This window comes from Meriones unguiculatus, chromosome 18 (genome assembly GCF_030254825.1).
Source record: "Meriones unguiculatus strain TT.TT164.6M chromosome 18, Bangor_MerUng_6.1, whole genome shotgun sequence".
Classification (NCBI taxonomy): domain Eukaryota; kingdom Metazoa; phylum Chordata; class Mammalia; order Rodentia; family Muridae; genus Meriones; species Meriones unguiculatus.
In genome coordinates this window covers 49,326,532-49,344,958 of record NC_083365.1, presented here as the reverse complement: position 1 = coordinate 49,344,958, position 18,427 = coordinate 49,326,532, and the positions used below count along the sequence as shown (strand labels likewise).

Below are 18,427 nucleotides of genomic sequence, written 5' to 3'. Positions count from 1 at the left end.
CTGGCCTCGAACTCACAGAGATCTGCCTGTCTCTGCCTCCTTCAGTGCTGGGATCAAAGACCTGTGTCACAGGCCTGACTTGTGACCTGGTCTATTCTTAAGCGAAGCACCTCAAATATGAATTCCCTTCACATTCCTGTTTGGAGGGCCACATTTAGAGGCAGCCAGCACACACAGCACAGAGGCTGATCCTCTGGGGTGTACTTTCTGCTTTCAGGTTCTCCAGGGCTCAGTCTTGGAGACACATACATGGTGCTGGCCAGACACTGTTTTACAGTTTATTAGGACTTGCTTAGGCACATACTTTGAGAATGGAATGTTAGAGTCCAGCTGAAGCTCAGGCCACAGTACACCCAGCAGCCCTTCACTTTCACAGACACCTGGAGGGCACCTTCCTGAGAAAATGTCCCGAGGCCCCAGCTAACAGACTTCCGGGTGTCTATATCCCTCTGTATCAAAGGGAGCACTGGTCATTATATGAAACCTGTTCCCCAACCATTTCCCTGCATCCTGCCTGGGTATCAGAGAGCCAGGCTACAGGCTTATGCTGTAAAACCATCTTCAGAAAGGTGTAAGAGTAGACTCCCACTTTGCCCTGATCTCCTCCCTTCAGAGACCCAGCCGTGCTGTTTGTCTCCTGTGCTGGAGTCTGAACTCTTCTCAGAGACCGCACTATGCTGTTATTTATCTGTCTGTCTGTCCACGGGGTTCATAACTTTTAATAAACATTATGTCCCCAACAATCTGTCTCAACGTCCCTCTTGAACCCTTCATTCAAGACCTTGCACTTATGGACTTGTTTGAGAACAAACAATTAAGAGTGACTTTACAGCTGAGAGGACAGACCAGCAAAAAGACCAATGAGGGACACCTATGACTCAAATTATGACGGACTTGATGAGATGGAAGTGTACAGTTTCCATGCTGTTTAGAAAGTCATACTTGCTATTAGTTAAAGACAGCTCTAATTGATCTCCTCAAAGGTCAATGCCAGATACTTAAAGTGCAATGAACTTAGAACACCAGTTACCAGACAAGGCTACATGATAAGCTCAGATGATGTAGGTCACAGGGAGAATCCAAGAGTTATCCAAACAATAAGGGGCTTAAAAAACATTAATGTAAAGGCTCCACACAATACTAGGCAGTGAAGCAGAGTGGAGGCAAGAGAGAAGAGCAGGCTATGTAACACTGCAGGCGGCTACGTTCCCTAGCTCCGGCAGCCGTTAGCTTTTGAACTTGAAGCTTTTCTACCTTTAAACGAGGAGCTTCCGTCAATAAAATAGGGGTAACATTCATGCCTAGCTCAAAGAATTGTAGCAGAGGAGACACAGTATGAGTTTAAAACTACCTGCTATGTCGTCAGGGTCAGTGGTAATACATCAAGCTTTGCTAAATTCATCTCAGAGAAAAGGCGATTTCAGCCTCATGTCCAGAACTCTGTTCAGGGTTAGCCAGCGGAGAACAGCATCTCCATAGAGTGGTGATCTTCTCTTATGAATCCCTGTGAATCTGTCCCTTACCGAGAGTATTTTCACTAGATAAATCACATTTACACAGTAAAGCCAGAAGCTCCCATCCTTTGGGTCTCGGCAGACCACCCCTACTACTTCCATTCTGTCATACAGCTTTAAGTCTCTTTTTTAATGTCTTCATTGCTTTGATGCTGCTTCATTTTTCTCATATCACAATAACTTATCGTAAGCCAGTTGTAGAAGTGAGTGTCAGGTGTGTGCTGTTCACATACCCCATATAAATTTTAGTTTTCTGAGAACAACAAACAGCTCACTTGACAACTAGGTTTATATCAGTATTATGAGAAATACCTTGCGTTTTTTAACTGTGTATTAGTAGATTAAGTTAAAAAAAAAAAAAAACAACCACAAAAACAAAATCTACCAGCCATCAACAGCATACTGGTTCTCTAGAGTTCGGTTTCATTTACACAGACCAGTGCAATTTGCTTTTGGAATACTGTACACACTGTATAAAACTTTTAAAGGAGGGCTGGAGGGATGGCTTAGAGGTTAAGAGCACTGGCTGTTCTTCCAGAGGTCCTGAGTTCAGTTCCCAGTGGCCACATGGCCACATGGTGGCTCATAACCATCTGTGGTGAGATCTGGTACCCTCTTCTGGCTGCTGGCTCACACACAGACAGAATACTATATAAATAATGGATAAATCTTTTAAAATTTTTGAAGGAAAGTGTATAAAGCTTTACCCTCTGAAATCAACAATAAATGGGGATTAGGGAGGAAATAGTCAGTATAAGAGGATCAAGAATAAGAGTAGTAGACAAGGCTGGAGAGATGGCTTAGCAGTTATGAGCACTGACTACTCTTCCAGCAGTCTTGAGTTCAATTCCCAGCAACCACATGGTGGCTCACGACCATCTGTAATGGAATTTGATTTCCTCTTCTGGTGTGTATGAAGACAGAGTATTCATATACATAAAATAAAAAGTCTTAAAAAAAAAGAGTAGTAGACAAGTCTGCCATAGCTTAAAATGTAGATAGTTACTGATTCCAGATATGTTTGCTAACACTTTCACCAACAAACATCTTTACATGCTGGTACACACCACACCAACGCTGGAAATGATGCCACAAGACTTACAAAGTGGATGGGAAAGACTTATAGAGAGGTGGAAAGACCCAGAAAGGAGATAGGCGGTGAATAAAAGAAGGGCAGGAAGAGAATTCCCCAGAAGAGTTATATTTCACTTGGCAAAGAGCTGCCAAAGAGCTGGTACAGACTAAATGCCTAGAAACTAGGACCTTGTCAGTTGGATAAACACAAACATGGTGATGTAATCTCAGGTTATATTCTCTGCGCACTTTGTTCACTTCAGCCCACACCATGAGAACAAGTAAGACCCCTATCTCTACTTCATCATCCTGTAGAAGACAAAGTGGGGAGACTAGCTTTCTTCCCAAGAAACTTGTTTATCCCCCCAAAACTTAATATTCCAAAGTATAAAAACATCTAGATTTTAAGGCTGGGAAAGTGGGTCAATGGTAGAGTCCTTGCTTAACGTAAACACAGCACCAGGTTCTATCCACAGTACCATACATGTAGAAAGAAAGAAAGAAACAAACAAACAAACAAAGAAATAAAGAATCAAAAAAAGAAAGAAAGAGAGGAAAAACAAAGAAAAGAAAAATGAAGAAAGGAGAAGAAAAAAACCCCTCTACATTCCATCCATTTTATTCCCAAGAACTCTTGCACAGCAAAAGAACTAGAGAGAGTCAAATATCCCTTTACTAACAACCCACATTGTTTAGGCCATTGGAACAGCTGTCTCATGTCCAAAGAGCCTCTGGAGAACTGAGTGGAAAAGACACCTTTATATTCAAGGAAGAAAGACTTCATGACGTACATGAGTGGCCTTAAAAGCTGTCAGAGGTTAACTCCCCCTTTTTTAGGGTGTTCCAAAAACACAAGAAAAAGGGTATATTAGCACTAATACTAATAAATATAAAATAACCAATAAAAATAACACTGCTTTGTGTATCTTTAGCATAATCTTTCATGAAGATTAAAGTGTTTTAAAATGATTGGCTTAAAAACCATTTGGTGATATTCTCAAAATGGCAGTCACGTTGGCTTTCACACATTCAACGTGTACTTTACAATGAAGTATGACCTTTCAAAAATATATAACCATTAAGCAATTAGTACAGCATCCTGTAAAAAGAAAAGAGTACAGGCACAGCATCTGAATCAAGTCCAGAAAAAGCAGCCATGAAAACAATCACCAAATGAAGGAAATTGGAGTGAATGTTGTGAATAAAGGGGAACGTTAAAACTCCTAAGAGGGACAGGGCTAGAGAGCTGGCTCTATGACAACTATTGAGAGGACCTGGGTTGATTCCTAGCACCTACTCACAACCATCTGAAATTCCAGTTCCAGGAAGTCTGACACTTTCTTCTGGCTTCCATTGGTACCAGGCATGCCCACGGCACACAGATCCTCATGCAGACTCATACACATAAAATTTAAAAACCCTCATACTCACTCACACACAGAAAATTTAAACACAAATTGTTAACCTTCAAAGGGAAAACCAGCCAACAAAAGTCACAAGGAACCTAAAGAACCACACCTAATGGATCAAAAAACTACTACAGTTCTAACCATTCATGAGACACATCGCTGACCAAACCAGCGGCTCCAAAGGCATGTTCTTGCTCCTACACGTGTTTGGCTGGCAGCCCTCAAGCAACCTACCCAACCAAGATTCACTGTTACTACATCATCAACACTGGCCTATTCTGCTGTTCGTGTATCCTGCCTGCTTCCACGTGCTTCCTTTGGGCCTGCCCAATTAGCAAAGCATTCATATATACTCACTATTCAGTGAAGAACCGGGCAATGCCATACTGGCTAATATCCTCTCTGTTCTCCAGCAGCTGGCACACTGCATCCTCCATGTATGTAAGAACATGTCTCTGAGCTGCAAACAGAAAAAGAAAGAAAGAAAATGGGAGTAACTGAAAAAAAAAAAAAAAGTTCTCTCAATCCCAATGAGAGGACATGTAAGTCAAGTTTTATTTGTGCCCTGGGGGACTGGACTGGAATAGACAAACTTTGCTGGCTGTAACTGAGCTCTGATCCCACAGGGTGAAAGAGAAGAGTGTAGAACATGACCTATGCTTGGTTTCACTAAGAGCTTCAGCCCCACTCTTTCCTGCAAGTTGTTTCCTCTCCACCTTCTACCCTCTCCTATCAGTGCAGAGTCAAAAGCATACTTCAGGAAATGGATGATCCGATTCTAAGGAAAATTTACACCTGATTCTTGGAAGTCCCTTGGAAAAGTTAGGGAACATGAATATTTCAGTGCTCTTACAAGGATACATTACTGACTTTTGGAAACAGCAAGAACTTATTAGATATGCTTATTATTAGATATACAACCTGCATTTGCTGTGACTGGGAAAAGTGAGAACTAATCATAGGCTTGTCAAATAAGCTCAACTCAGAAAGACAAGTATCAGACGAACTGCTAGTGACTCGGAAGAGGGTCAAGGGGAGTGGGACAAAAAGGGGTAGAAAAAAAGAGGGTGGATATGATCAATGCATACGTGTACATATATATATATATATATGGAAAAGTCAAAGTACAATCAATTAATTTGTACCATAATTAACATGTTAATAATTAAAATTTTTTTCAAAAACATAGTCTTAGATAGACAGATGATAGATAGATACATAGATAGATGCACAGATACATAGATACATAGATAGGTTATTTGTTTGTTTTTAACAGAATCTCATTAGATATCCTTGGCTGGTCTGGAATCACTGTGTAGACTAGATTGGCCTTGAACTCATAGAGATCTACTTGCCTCTTCCTCCTGAGTGTTGGGATTAAGAGTATGTGCCTTTGTGCCCAGAGTAAAAGTACATTAAAGTTAGAAGGATTTGGGTTTGAGTGACTGTCTTTTGTAGCTTAATTTTGAATAATTACTTTATTTACACTTGTTTTAGACTTTATCAAGTATACAAAGCTATGTGATTTAATTCTATAGTAAAAACAAACAGAAAAAAGAGAAAAAAGTAAAGATGCTTGTAAGCCAGTCTTGAAGTTAAGCTGTAAAATAATACATGTCAAATTCCAGCACTGTTTTTAAAATATTAATCATCATAATCAAGCGTATTAAGTGAGAAGAAAAACATAGCCAAAATAATATTAAAATACAGTCACGTTTTTGCCACTGTGTCCCCTTCCTTTCTTTTACCCAGTTAACATTGATCTTACAAAACTCTTCCTCCCTTGTGCTCTGTGGGTTTTGATGGCTTACCTATACCTAAGGCTAGTACAAGAATTCAGTATCTTCCCCCTACACTTTTAAAATGTTTATTTATTACATATACAGTGTTCTGCCTGCACACCAGCAAAGGACACCAGATCTCATTATAGATGGTTATGAGCCACCATGTGATCCCTGGGAATCGAACTTGGGACCTCTGGAAGAGCAGCCTCGGAGCCATCTCTCCACCCTGTACCTTTTTGATAGTAGAAAGGAAAGAGCTTCTACCTAGAAGCAAATCGTGTTGTTTCTCCTTCCCAGCTCCAGGAACTAAGCCAGAGGGAGTGTTTTCATAGTAGTTAGAATCAAAGTATTTTCATCTTGGGGGCACTAAATAGGGGAGTAGGATCATGCCAGTTTAACATTTATCTTCCACTCAGACGTTTACTTTATTACATACAACTTGAGCCCCTATCCAACTTATTGAACAATGTGACCAATAACGTACTAATTATTCTAATGGATTATTTTATTTAACATTAGCAATAATCCTTTAAAATTTTATTTATTTTTATTTTATGTGCATTGGTGTTTTAGCTTCATGTATTATGTCTGTGTGAGGGTGTCAGATCTTGGAGTTACAGACAGGCGTGAGCTGCCATGTGGGTGCTGGGATTTGAACCCAGGTCCTCTGGAAGAGCAGTCAGTGCTCTTAACTATTGAGCCATCTCTCCAGCCCCTTAGCAATGATCTTATGATAGGTATTTATAGACTTCTATTTTACAGTCAGAATAGCTGAGACTTAAAGAATTAAAGCAACTTGCTCAATATTACATAGCTAGTAGTAAGAGAAGCTGAGAGTCAATTCAAGGTTTGTCTTGTTCAAGTATCCATGATAAATGCCCGATCATTAACACCTCACCATCAGCCATGGAAGTAAAAGTTATCTTTATTTTATCCAGAACGTCAGGTACAAATGTAGCCAAGTCACCTGAGGGATCTGGTCTCGCCCTGTCTGTGTGAACTGTGGGCATACATGCACACACATGTGTGTCACGTGTGTGAGCACCCTTCTGCCCTATCCCTGCCTGCATACCAATCAGTACGTGTGTGAAGTCAGGACTTGTCTACAGATTTCTGTGTCGTACCAAAAACCACCCCACTAAAAGTCTTCACCCCACCCCTCCGCCCGGCACAGAGCGGAACCAGAAAGCACTGGTGCTTTCGTTAATCTGAGCTAAAGTTAAAAAGAGCCACAGCCAGGAGGGAGAGGCTCATCTGTATGGGAGTCCCGACCAGCCAAGGAGCAAGTGTGCTGGAGCAAGTGTGAAGCTCTTTCTAACTGCTCTCCTGGTTTCCTCACCTGCAGCTCTTATCAGTCAAGGGTTCTCTCTGTGGTTAAGCATACCACCCAGCCCTGGAAAATCCTTACGGTTCATCAAACTTCAATGAGACTTAGTAAGTCCAAGGCTCTTGCCTGGCAATGAACTTGGAGAGTGCTCCTTTGTACTGCTTTGTAAATGCAAAGAAATGAGCTTTAATTTATGTGAGTGATTAAAGAATTCAAACGCACACCTGCACCCCCTGAGGGGAAAGTTATCTGGGCACCTGAGCTGCCTTTTTGGAGACGGAAACACATTTCTGACTAATTTTTCCTCTTCTGCTTTGCTGTGACTTCCACAACATGATCAGGATTAAGTCTTCCAACCTGTACCCAAAAGGCTTCAGTGTCCTGAAATCCGAATCACCACCTAGCTGCACATGTCACGTTCAGGTAGCACTGTCTGAGGTGGGCATTATACCCTCGTCAGGCCCAAATACAGAACTCAAGTAAGATGCAGCGTGAGTAAACACAGCCTGATCCTGCTACGGGCCCAGGGAGTGATGGCAACTGGATCAGAAACGTCTCGGCTCTGTTGTCACTGCCTCTGCTGGTCACTTCACCTCTTCATACCGCGCAGTGGCTCCTGCCTTAAGATGACTGAGACTACAAATGTGTCTGCTAACACACGAGTGCATCAGAAAATCCTCGGACTGTGCAAAAGGTAACACCTGGTGATGCTGCTGCCCCACGAGACTCTCCAGGTTAAAGCCGCACACATGAGTCACCTACACGTGCACGCTACCTGGCGTGCCTGCCCTCCCGCTGGCATGATAGTGGGGATTCAGTAATAGAACGATCGTGGTGTAGCTCCTGGTACACAGTATTGGATAAACATTAGCCCCTGATCACTGACCTAAAGTTCTATTTACCCATTCAAGACTATTTACAGATTATGTTCAAAGAGTTAGGGCTACATACGATTTTACATATAAAAACCGGAAATGGTAGCACACAACTTTAATCACAGCACTTGAAGGAGGCAGGTGAATCTCTGTGAGTCTGAGGCCAGCCTGATCTACACTGTGAGTTCCAAGACAGCCAGGACTATGTAGAGACACTGTCTCAAAAACAAGAAAAAGATTTTTATATCTATAATAATTTACATAATCATAGACTCATTTCAGCTATGGCTTTTAAAGTTGTGGGAAGTGTTCACTTGTTAGGTGCTAATTACTCAGAAGGCCCTAATTTACATGGGGAAAGTCCAAAATGGTTTCCTTTTACTCTCTTCCCAAACATAAATACCATCAAAGTGCTAACTGTTTATTTCACAATTAAATGATAAGGGAGTCCATTTGGAAATTCTTGCTTGAGGGGTCTAGAATTTCCACCTACAACATTAGTTACACCATTTTCATTTTTAAATTATCATTTAAAAGTCTCAACACTTGAGTAAACAAGTCCTACCAGTAATATATTAATGAGTTATTATACGTGTCCTATCAGTAAATACAAGGGAATAACAGTTGTAAGAAAGTCAGAGTGAATACATATACCCTATCTTAAACCTGACTTTCCCAGCTCACACCAGAACTTCTTTGAAGCACCCTTTGTTCTTTGAGCTCTCAAGACTCAAATTCTGGCTCGCACAAATAAATGTGTACTGAACTAGACTGAAACCATTCTTTTGGATGAGGAAGCTAAGTCTGCTTAGCCACCAGGCTGTCACGTAAACTCTGATAGCTTATAGGTCTTCAGTTCAATAACATTTATAAATTACTGACCTCACACAATATATGATTGTGTGAAGCACACCTAAATAGATACATGGATTAAGCTATACCAGATTTCTAAGTTTATTATTTACATCTTCCATCTCTCTTGGTATTATCTTGGTCCTGGGAAATGGTGTCTTCTACTAAAGCATTTCATCATCTGCAAGAACATCTTTGATCTTAGCCCACATTAAACCAATTGCCCTTGACCAAAGTGGATGAGGAAATGAGAAAGATTGCCATGTTCAATTCCCATACAGCTCAGTATAGTTGGCAACAATTTCTTTTCAGCAGAGAGCAGTCAGGGAGCCAGCTGAAGCCTGTGTGACAGGCAGAGCTAGGATTCACACTGAGATTTGACTCCAAAGCTGAAGTTCTTCCATTCAACTTCACCATCCCTCAAAGGCAAAGAGGAAGTTGGTTTACTCCTGTAATTCCAGCATTCAGGAGGCTGAGAGGACTGTTACAAGTTCAAGACCAACCAGGGCTACCCAGCAAGACTGTCTCAATAAGAAGGAGAAAGAAAAATGAGAAAGACCCAAAATCTTCCGTGTGTCCCTTCCCACATGTATTACTAGCTTTTCACTGTTAACACTAGAAAAGAAGCTTATGTGCGTGAATTAGACTAGAAAGTTATCTGCAGGCCTGTAACCTTTGATAAACACCTCCAGGCTTTCCAATCACACGCTCTAATTTTAATGAATATCTCTCTCATCAGTTTAAGAGGTAGACTTTCTTTGTTCCTTTTTCTAGTTTTCTTTTCTTCTTGAGACAGAGTCTCATGTCAGGCAGGTCTTGAAAACTATGTAGGATCCTCCAACCTTCTGAGCCTCCTGCCTCCACCTGAATGCAAATAGCTGCTCCACCGGCAGTTTTGTGGCACCCATGGCTTTGGACACAGGAGGCAAGCATTCTAACTGAGCTTCATTCCCCACCCTCAGAAGAGCACTCTCAGAACAACAGAGATGCAGGTCAATAGGACGGCCCAGAAGCACGGCGCTTGCACTAGGCCTGCCTCTGAGTGCAAACCCCAAGACCCACATGGGGAAGGAGAGCACCAACTTCCAGCCCCCTACACAGGTACCATACGGCAGGTTCACACCTCTGCCCCCCACACACAAAATACATTTTTTTTTTGTCTGTTTGCTTGTTTTGTTTTTTTCAAGACAGGGTTTCTCTGTGTAGCCTTAGTTGTCATGGAACTCGAGCTGTAGTCCAGGCTGGCCTCAAACTCAAGAGATCTGCCTGCCTCTGTCTCTCAAGTGCTAAGAGTAAAGGTGTGTGCCACCACTGCCTGGCATCAATGAAATATTTTCTAAGTATCTAAAAAATATACATTCTGGTTTTGCTTTGTTTTTATCTAAATGACAAAAATATGAATAAATGCACCTTGTTGTTTTCACTTAGTGTCTGGTTAGCTTTCATAAAGCAACACAAAATCATTTTACCCTTTGGGTATTTCCCAAAGGTACATATTTCCCTACTGATATATTTAAGGTGTCTTCATGTTTTTTACTGTTACAAATTGCACTGTGTTCAATGCCTCACCCTGTATCCCCACCACCAATGGCTATTCCAAGTTGGGCTTGGTGGTGCATGCCTGTTATATCTCAATACTCTGGAGGAAAGGACCAGAGGGTTAGGAATTCAAGGCAAGCCTCACTCACAGAATAAGTTTGAGGCTATGCTGTAGCTGCATGAAAAACAGGTCTCAAAAATCCAAAACAAACAAACAAGCAAGCAAGCAAACAAGTGGTGACTCCAATTTATACTCTTCTGGCCACAACACTATTTGCTTTCACTACCCTTAACCTTAAACTTACTAATTTTGCTAATTTAATAACATAAAATGCCTTTTGTTACTTTTAGTTTTCTTGTTTGTTTTGAAACAGGGTCTCACCATGTAGCCTCGGCTGGCCTGAAACTCCTTATATAGACCAGGCTGGCCTTGAATTCAGAGATTCTCCTGTTCTCTTTCCTAAATTCAGGGACTGAATGCACATACTGCCACTCTCTGCAGCCTTTTCGTTTTCTTGATTCCAAGTAATGTTCTGTGTATTTCCATGGGAAGGTTGTTTCGTATTTCTTCTATTAACACCCTGTTCATGTTTTTACTAATTGTACTATAAAAGGTTGGCTAGTCAGCTATGGAGACAGACTTTGAACTCAGGCCTTTCGTCAGACTGTACAACACAGCCCCACTGAAGATTCACATTAGTGCAGTTATGTGTGCACAATCCCAGCTCCTGGACAGGCTGAGGCAGAAGCTCTCTACTGCCCCCAAGAAAAGCAGGATTACGTGTACATAATGGAGGATTCCAACAACAAATTTACAAAATAAAGAACAATCTTTTGTTGTTCTTTGGTTTTATTTGTTGCTGAGACAGGGTTTCTCTGTGTGTAGCTCTGGCTGTCCTAGAACTCACTCTGTCGACCAGGCTGGCCTCAAGCTCACAGAGATCCTACTGCCTCTGCCTCCCAAGTGCTGGGATCAAAGGCCTGTGCCACCATCACCTGGCAAAGAGCAATCTTTTACAGTAATAGTTAATTATAAAACAGACAAAGCAAAATGCAACACCTCTGTGGGGCCAAACCACGGGACAGCTACACGACTAGTCACAATTACCCAAAGGCACGCCAGGAGCGGACAAAGTGCAGCACATATGCTAACATCATCTGTGACAACCAGGGAGCAAGAGCTAACGGAGTGGGGGGTAAAGAGCTCAAGCCTATCTCCCTCAGCCAAAAGAGGCAGTGTGCCAGGTAATAGATGGGCAGAACTGACAGTCTCAACATTCAGTCGCCGGTCAACCACTAATGCTCCCTGTCCCTTCTCCATCCCCAACACTGGTGATAGATTTTGGAGGCGCCAATTAAGGCTAAGTGCCTACTTTCCACTGCTGCAGCATTTCCACACTAAATCTCATAATACAGAATTAGTAGGTTGGAGTCCAGCAATTCCACGTACCAGAAACTGCAGAATCTCATTCTAAGGAGGCTTCCCTAGAGATTCAGCACTTGGAGAAGGTACTTGCTGAACACCAGAGGACTCTAGTGTGGTATCTATGAGTCCCACAGTTGCAACTGAGGAACCCGTGAAGAACCATGTAATAACTGTCATGACAGAAACTTTGTAAAGATGGTTACCTGGAGCAACGCAGTTACCAAGCCAACTGGCATAAATCGATTTTCCAGGAAGCATGGCAGGTTTTAGGTTTCAAACCCCAACCCAACCCTGTCACTGTTGATCCTGGGGTGGGTCACATGCCACTTACAATGTTACATAAGGCAGGGAACAGTAAAGACAGTTGTAGTTCTTGGGGGGGGAGTGTTAATTTACAGATCGAGATTAAATTCACAGTTTTCTACTTTGACAATGTGAGACAATACAAGTTAGTGATAATAGCAATAAGATACTAATGTAAAACATTACCATTTACCTGTTATTTTATGTTTAAACTGTTTTTTTTAATAGCTGGCATTTACAAAACAGTAGCAGCTTCTCACACCCCACAAAGGCATATAGACAAGTTATTGTTTGCTAAAGTTTGCTAAACACTCGTGCTCTTAGCATCCCTGCCCTTCTGCCCTGTGCGGAAAATGCCACTGTGTAAAAATGGAGATTTCTCAAACGGCAGGCTCACCTGTCAAATCCCCACTAAGAGCTGGCCACAGCCTGCTCATGGACGTGGCTGTAACAATGCTTGGTAATCCCAATCATTTCTATTTCTGTTACAGAGCAAAGGAGCCCATTGTAGATATTTATAGATGGCCCAGACGCCCAGGCCAAAGTGCACAAAAACTACATGGTATGAATGACTGAACAATACAGGCTAGACAGGGAGGCTCCAGTTTACTTACAAGACTCATGCTAACGTTTAGCATATCATCTACATGAATGGTATCAGGCACTACCAAAATGCTCTATGAAGACATGCTTTGGCCCTATTTTACCAAACCAACAATCCCTGACTCATTACTTTTAGGAATGCTGTAATGAGCAGTCTTACATTCTCTACCAGGCCCAGTTCAAATACAACCTATCATCTTCAGGAAGTGTTCCCTAGTTCTCTTCCAGCGAGAAATAATCTTTTCACTTCATGAACCCCTAACAGGTGTTCTAGATACTTTCTCCTGGACACTGGCTGTCCCGCGACCCATATGCAACACCGTTTGCTAGAGCTCCTGCTCTTAAAGATAAACAGGTAGCAGGACTCATTTCTCTTTTATCGTTAACGCTTAGAATCATTTGGCATCTTCCGCACAATAGTCATTCAAGTGTTTACTGACTGGCCACGTAAACTGTGCCCACTGTTTATAAACTGTGGTGCTAGTCTTTATTCACTGCAGGCCTGTGCTTCCCAGGTGGGAAACACCCAGGGCCACAGCACACTCGGCTACAACTTTAGGGTTCTTGCAGGAAGCTGCTTTTGTCCTCTTCTCAACCACCCTTCACATTTTCACGTTTTTCCCTTTTTACTGCCCTCCTCTCTATTCCAGTGAGAAAGCACTTGTTCCTTCCATTGTTAACGAGAGCCTCATTATGTTCAAGGTAAATGAAAAACTGCATTCGATGCAATTACCAGTTCCTCACAAATTTGGGGACGACTTGTCATTTGGACATCGAGGACTTGAATAAAAGAAAGTCCAAATTCTTTTCACTCCTAAAAAAACGATTCTCTTTTTAGCAGAATGGAAGTCCACAGCACAGGAAGCAGTCTTCAGTAAGCCACCGTTCATAAACAGCTTTGCTGAAAGCGCAACAAAGGTTCTGTTGTGCTCTTGCATGGCAGGCCCAGTGAGCAGCAGGAGCAGATGAACTCTTTAAGAAACAAGGGGTCTGTCTTCATGCAAATGTTTGCATTAATAAAAAATGAAGAAAAAGATATAGAAAATGCAGGCTAGCTGGACATAATAGGTCTCTAAACGGGAGGTTTTTCACATTTTCCAGGCGGAGTCAGCAGGTCTTTTAAAAACTTTGTCATTCTGAACATTTCACAGACATCACAAGAAAGACATGCAAATAACAGAAGCAAATCAAAGGATGTCCCGCTGCTCTGCTGGCGCCTCCCTCGTCCATGCCTGGTTTGTCATTTTCTGTTAACCCTAGTGCTGGCTGTTATTCTGCTGAGGAATGGAGTCCCTAGCCCAAGTGGCAGGACATGTCCAGCCAGCTGGCCCCAGCACTGATAACATCACAATGCAAGCCATGTACCACCACTCAGGGACACGTGCTGCCAGGCAACAAGTGCAGCGTGTGATTTTTACACACTCGGCTTGCAAATCTGCATGGGAAAGAGCCTCTAACAAGCCACTTCAGAAGATGTGCTCTTTCTGAGTGTGCACATCACTAAGTAGTTCTCTGAAGGATTTGTGAGGCTCGGTCCTTCAAAGTAAAGCATACAGTCAGGACCATAAAATAAAAGCTTACGGGGAAGGGTTAGCTACTAGGTGCCAAAGCCATGCACTATGTGCTTAGCCTACCTCATCTCGTTTAATCTTCGAAACCACCAATTAAAGCAGATATTTATACCATTTGGTAGCTGAGGAAACTGAGACTTAAGAAGGCTATATAATTGTCCAAGGACACGTAGATAATAATGGCAAGCCAAGGCTTAAAACCATATGTGGCAAATCCCCCACCATTCCGTGCATTTTCTTTGATTGTCTTGTTTTTCGAGACAGAGTTTCTCTGTGTAACAAGCCTTGGCTGTCCTGGACTCACTTTGTACACCAGGCTGGCCTCGAACTCACAAAGATCCACCTGCCTCTGCCTCCCGAGTGCTGGAACTAAGCATGTGTGCTACCATGCCTGGCCATACATTTTCTTTATTATACACAATTAACTTGTTTTTGAGGGGAGAGGGAATGGACCAGAGCCTTTTGTATGATAAGCAAGCACCATCGCCCTGAGCTGAACTCCCAGCTCGTACATGACATTTCAGAATCACTGACATGGCCCTCATTCTTCATTTTCATCAGCTGTAGAATTTACTATCCATTTTTAAGAGTAAGAGGCTTCAGAGCTGGGCACAGTGGCTTATGCCCATAATCCTAGTACTTAGGAGGCTGAAGTAGGACCATTACCAGGAGTTTGAGGCCAGCCTGGGCTACACAGTAAGCTCCATGACAGTCAGCTACTAAGAAATACTCTGTTTCCAAACAACACACACACACACACACACACACACACACACACACAACAAACACAGGCACACACATGCACACACAAAAAAAAAAAAAGAAGAAAAATGAGGAGGCTTTTTAGGTTGTGATAAAAATCTGATTTAAGATGCAGATGCTCTGTCGTGGGAAAGGAGCATCCAAAAATCTCCTTAAAGTGATGTATAGATCCTTGGAGGTTTCACCACCTACATGACAAAAAGAAAAGAAGGAAACAATCGTACTAGAACACACATCTCCTCCCCTAGCTAGATATGCACAGTCTGTTTCCTTTTTCCCTACCACTCTCAAGTTCTGCAGCAACATGATGGTGGCCCACTGAAACCCAACCTGCAAATCCTGTGTCTTCCAGCACATTGCTTCTCTCCACTGAAAGTCAATTAAGCCACAGACTCCGGCCGTCGGCCTCTGGACTGCACAGCACTCCTTCCATCCCCACGACTGTGCTTTCCACTGTCTCAGTTAGTACAGTCAGGAACGTGCTAAGCACAGGCTTCCATCCTCCAGGTCTGCAGATAGGGAAGAGCGGAGCAGCTCAGGCACCTCATTACTGTCTCACCACTGCTAAGTTACAAAAGCGTGAGGAGCAGAAGGCCTCTCAGCTCATGCCCATCAGCACCTACCGTCTTACATTAAAGAAAGCAGTCCTTACTTTCTGCCTCCTTGATTCAAGGACACAGAATTCTTGGCTTCCTTAAATGTGACTTTGAAGTTTTCCATATTTCCATCTATAATCATAGTGCTAACTTTTTCTCTGTACAAAGTAAACAAATCATGACAAAACTGGATATTGTGATTCCTTGACGGCCAAAAAAGCTAAAGAAAAAGCAACTAAAACCATGTACACACAGGGGGTTCACTGAGCCCAACTACCACTCCATTTTCTACATTCTTTTTCATTTTTCTGCCTTTTAAAACTTTATTTAGTACTACATTTTTCAAATTTTTATTAAGTATCCTCTTATGAGACAATAACTATTTCTTTTTATAAATAATTATTTTCTTTTCTGCTGGAAACCTTACGTTTTTATTTTTATCAAAATAACTTATCTTTCTATGGATATGTATTCTGTTTTATTTCATCCCTTTTTAAATAATTTATTTAATTTTGTTTTTTGTGCATTGGTGTGAAGGTGTCAGATCCCTTGAAATTGGCAGTACAGATAGTTGTGAACCGCCATGTATGTGAGTGCTGGGAATAGCACCCGGGTCCTTTGGAAGAGCAGGTAATGCTCTTAACCACTGAACCATCTCTCCAGCCCCTTATTTTATCTCTTGTTCCTCAAATCTCCAGGTACAAATTAGAATACGTTTCTAAAGATAAAGAGATTTCTAGAATGTTTGAACGGCAGTCTCTACCACAGATTATGTAAACGTATGGATATTTTCTCTTACTTAATCATTATTGTCGATGACAGTGTTTTATTGCCCTGCTGGCCTGGAGCTTGCTTTGTGGACCAGGCTTGTCTCTGCCTCCCAACTGCACATAACGGTATGTGCACCATGCCTGGTGATATTTTCTTTTATAAATAGTTCTCCCTTCGCAACACACACACAGAGCCCAACTACCCCTCCATTTTCTATATTCTTTTTCATTTTTCTGCCTTTTAAAACTTTATTACTATATTTTTCAAATTTTTATTAAGTATCCTCTTATGAGACAATAACTATTTCTTTTTATAAATAATGATTTTCTTTTCTGCTGGAAACCTTAAGTTTTTATTTTTATCAAAATAACTTATCTTTCTATGGATATGTATTCTGTTTTATTTCATCTCTTTTTAAATAATTTATTTAATTTTTTTTGTGCATTAGTGTGAAGGTGTCAGATCCCTTGAAATTGACAGTACAGATAGTTGTGAACCGCCATGTATGTGAGTGCTGGGAATAGAACCCGGGTTCTACACACACACACACACACACACACACACAAAGACACACACACACAGGATCATGTAAAGATCACATTTCTTAGCTTCTCTTGTAGCTGCTTTGATCATTAAGCAAATAACCAAAATCTTTTAAGTCTTCTAAAAAATTCTAAAAAATACTTAAATAGAACTAAGTAAGATGAAAGATGTGTCCCATCTAGTGGAGAATAAAAAGCTCCTCATCTAGTGGATTCTGAGGAATGGCCTAAGTCTAAGGCTAGGACAAACAGGGCAACAGAAACCCAAGTCTTCCATGGCAGCTTGGAGTATACCACTTCTCCTGTCTGTCCCAAAAGAAAACAACCTTCTCTCTTCATTTACCTACAGTGGCTTTAAAAAGATTTATAGTGTTTTTGTACATGTGTACACATGCCTGAGTGTATGTAAGTGAGCTACATTTGTGTACAGAAGCCCAAGGAGGTCAGAGAGGTCCTACTAGAGCTACAACTGGAATTACAGGTGCCTGTGAGCCACGATGTGGGTGCCAAAAACTGCACCTGGGACCTCTGAACGAGCAGCCGGCTCCCTTACCCACTACGCCATCTTTTATATACTTGAAGACAGCAGCTTAATCTGTTGTGGAGGCTGGTCTAGAGCTCATGCTGGAGTTTGTGACCATCCTCCTGCCTCACTTCTTGAGTGCCAGGATTACAGATGTCAGCCACCACACACACCTTCTTCCTACTTTGTTTGAATCACAGAATTTTTCAAGAAAGTATAAATGAAGGGGTCAGATTAATAGGGCTGGCAAGCATCCAGTCAAGAGAGCCCTCTTGCTCCATCGCTGTGTGTGGGCTTGGAGGAAGAGACGGCACGTGTGCAGACACTGTCCAGCAGACACCCTGTGTCCTCAGCACTTACTGTCCAATGTCAGGGTAATGACCATCACAACTCAAACAGTAACATTTCAACTGCTCCTGAAAGTCTACTGCTCTCACATACGTTATCTCTTTGAACCTCACAACCAAGCTAGGAGTAAGATAAGGCTGGATTTTTCCATGCTACAAATGAAAATAGCCCAAAGTCACACAGTTTGCCAACCTCAACCTCATAGTGTAACTATTTCCACTAAATCACATTATTAGGGTACTTCACAAAGAAGGCTTAAGACAAGCAGGACTAACACTAATAAATTGATAAGATATGATTATAACATGTCCAGGCTTCACCTGCCAGACAACCTAGCAAACTGGTGTGCTTTGGGTTCAGTAAGAGAATCTGTCTCAAAAGGATAAGGTAGAGAAGGCTGGTAAGATGACTTGGTAGGTAAAGGAACCTACCACTAACCCTGAGTCTGATCCCTTTTGAGACCCACACAGTAGAAGGAGAGAACTGTTCTGTGGCTTCATGTGTCATGCACACACACACACAGCATACACATGTGTTCATGCACATACACAGACACACAGCATACACATACACAAACACATACACATGGATACAAATATGGTGGGGAG

At 41.9% G+C, this 18,427-nt stretch overlaps 1 protein-coding gene across 1 annotated transcript in view; it reads right to left on the bottom strand.

Annotated features, from left to right (window-relative positions):
• Cstpp1 (centriolar satellite-associated tubulin polyglutamylase complex regulator 1) overlaps positions 1–18,427 on the bottom strand; it is a 158,514-nt gene that overhangs the window by 126,021 nt on the left and 14,066 nt on the right. The window contains exon 2 of the mRNA XM_021640833.2: positions 4,355–4,457. Within this exon, the coding sequence (XP_021496508.1) occupies positions 4,355–4,457 (103 nt within the window). The remainder of the gene's footprint in view (positions 1–4,354; positions 4,458–18,427) is intronic.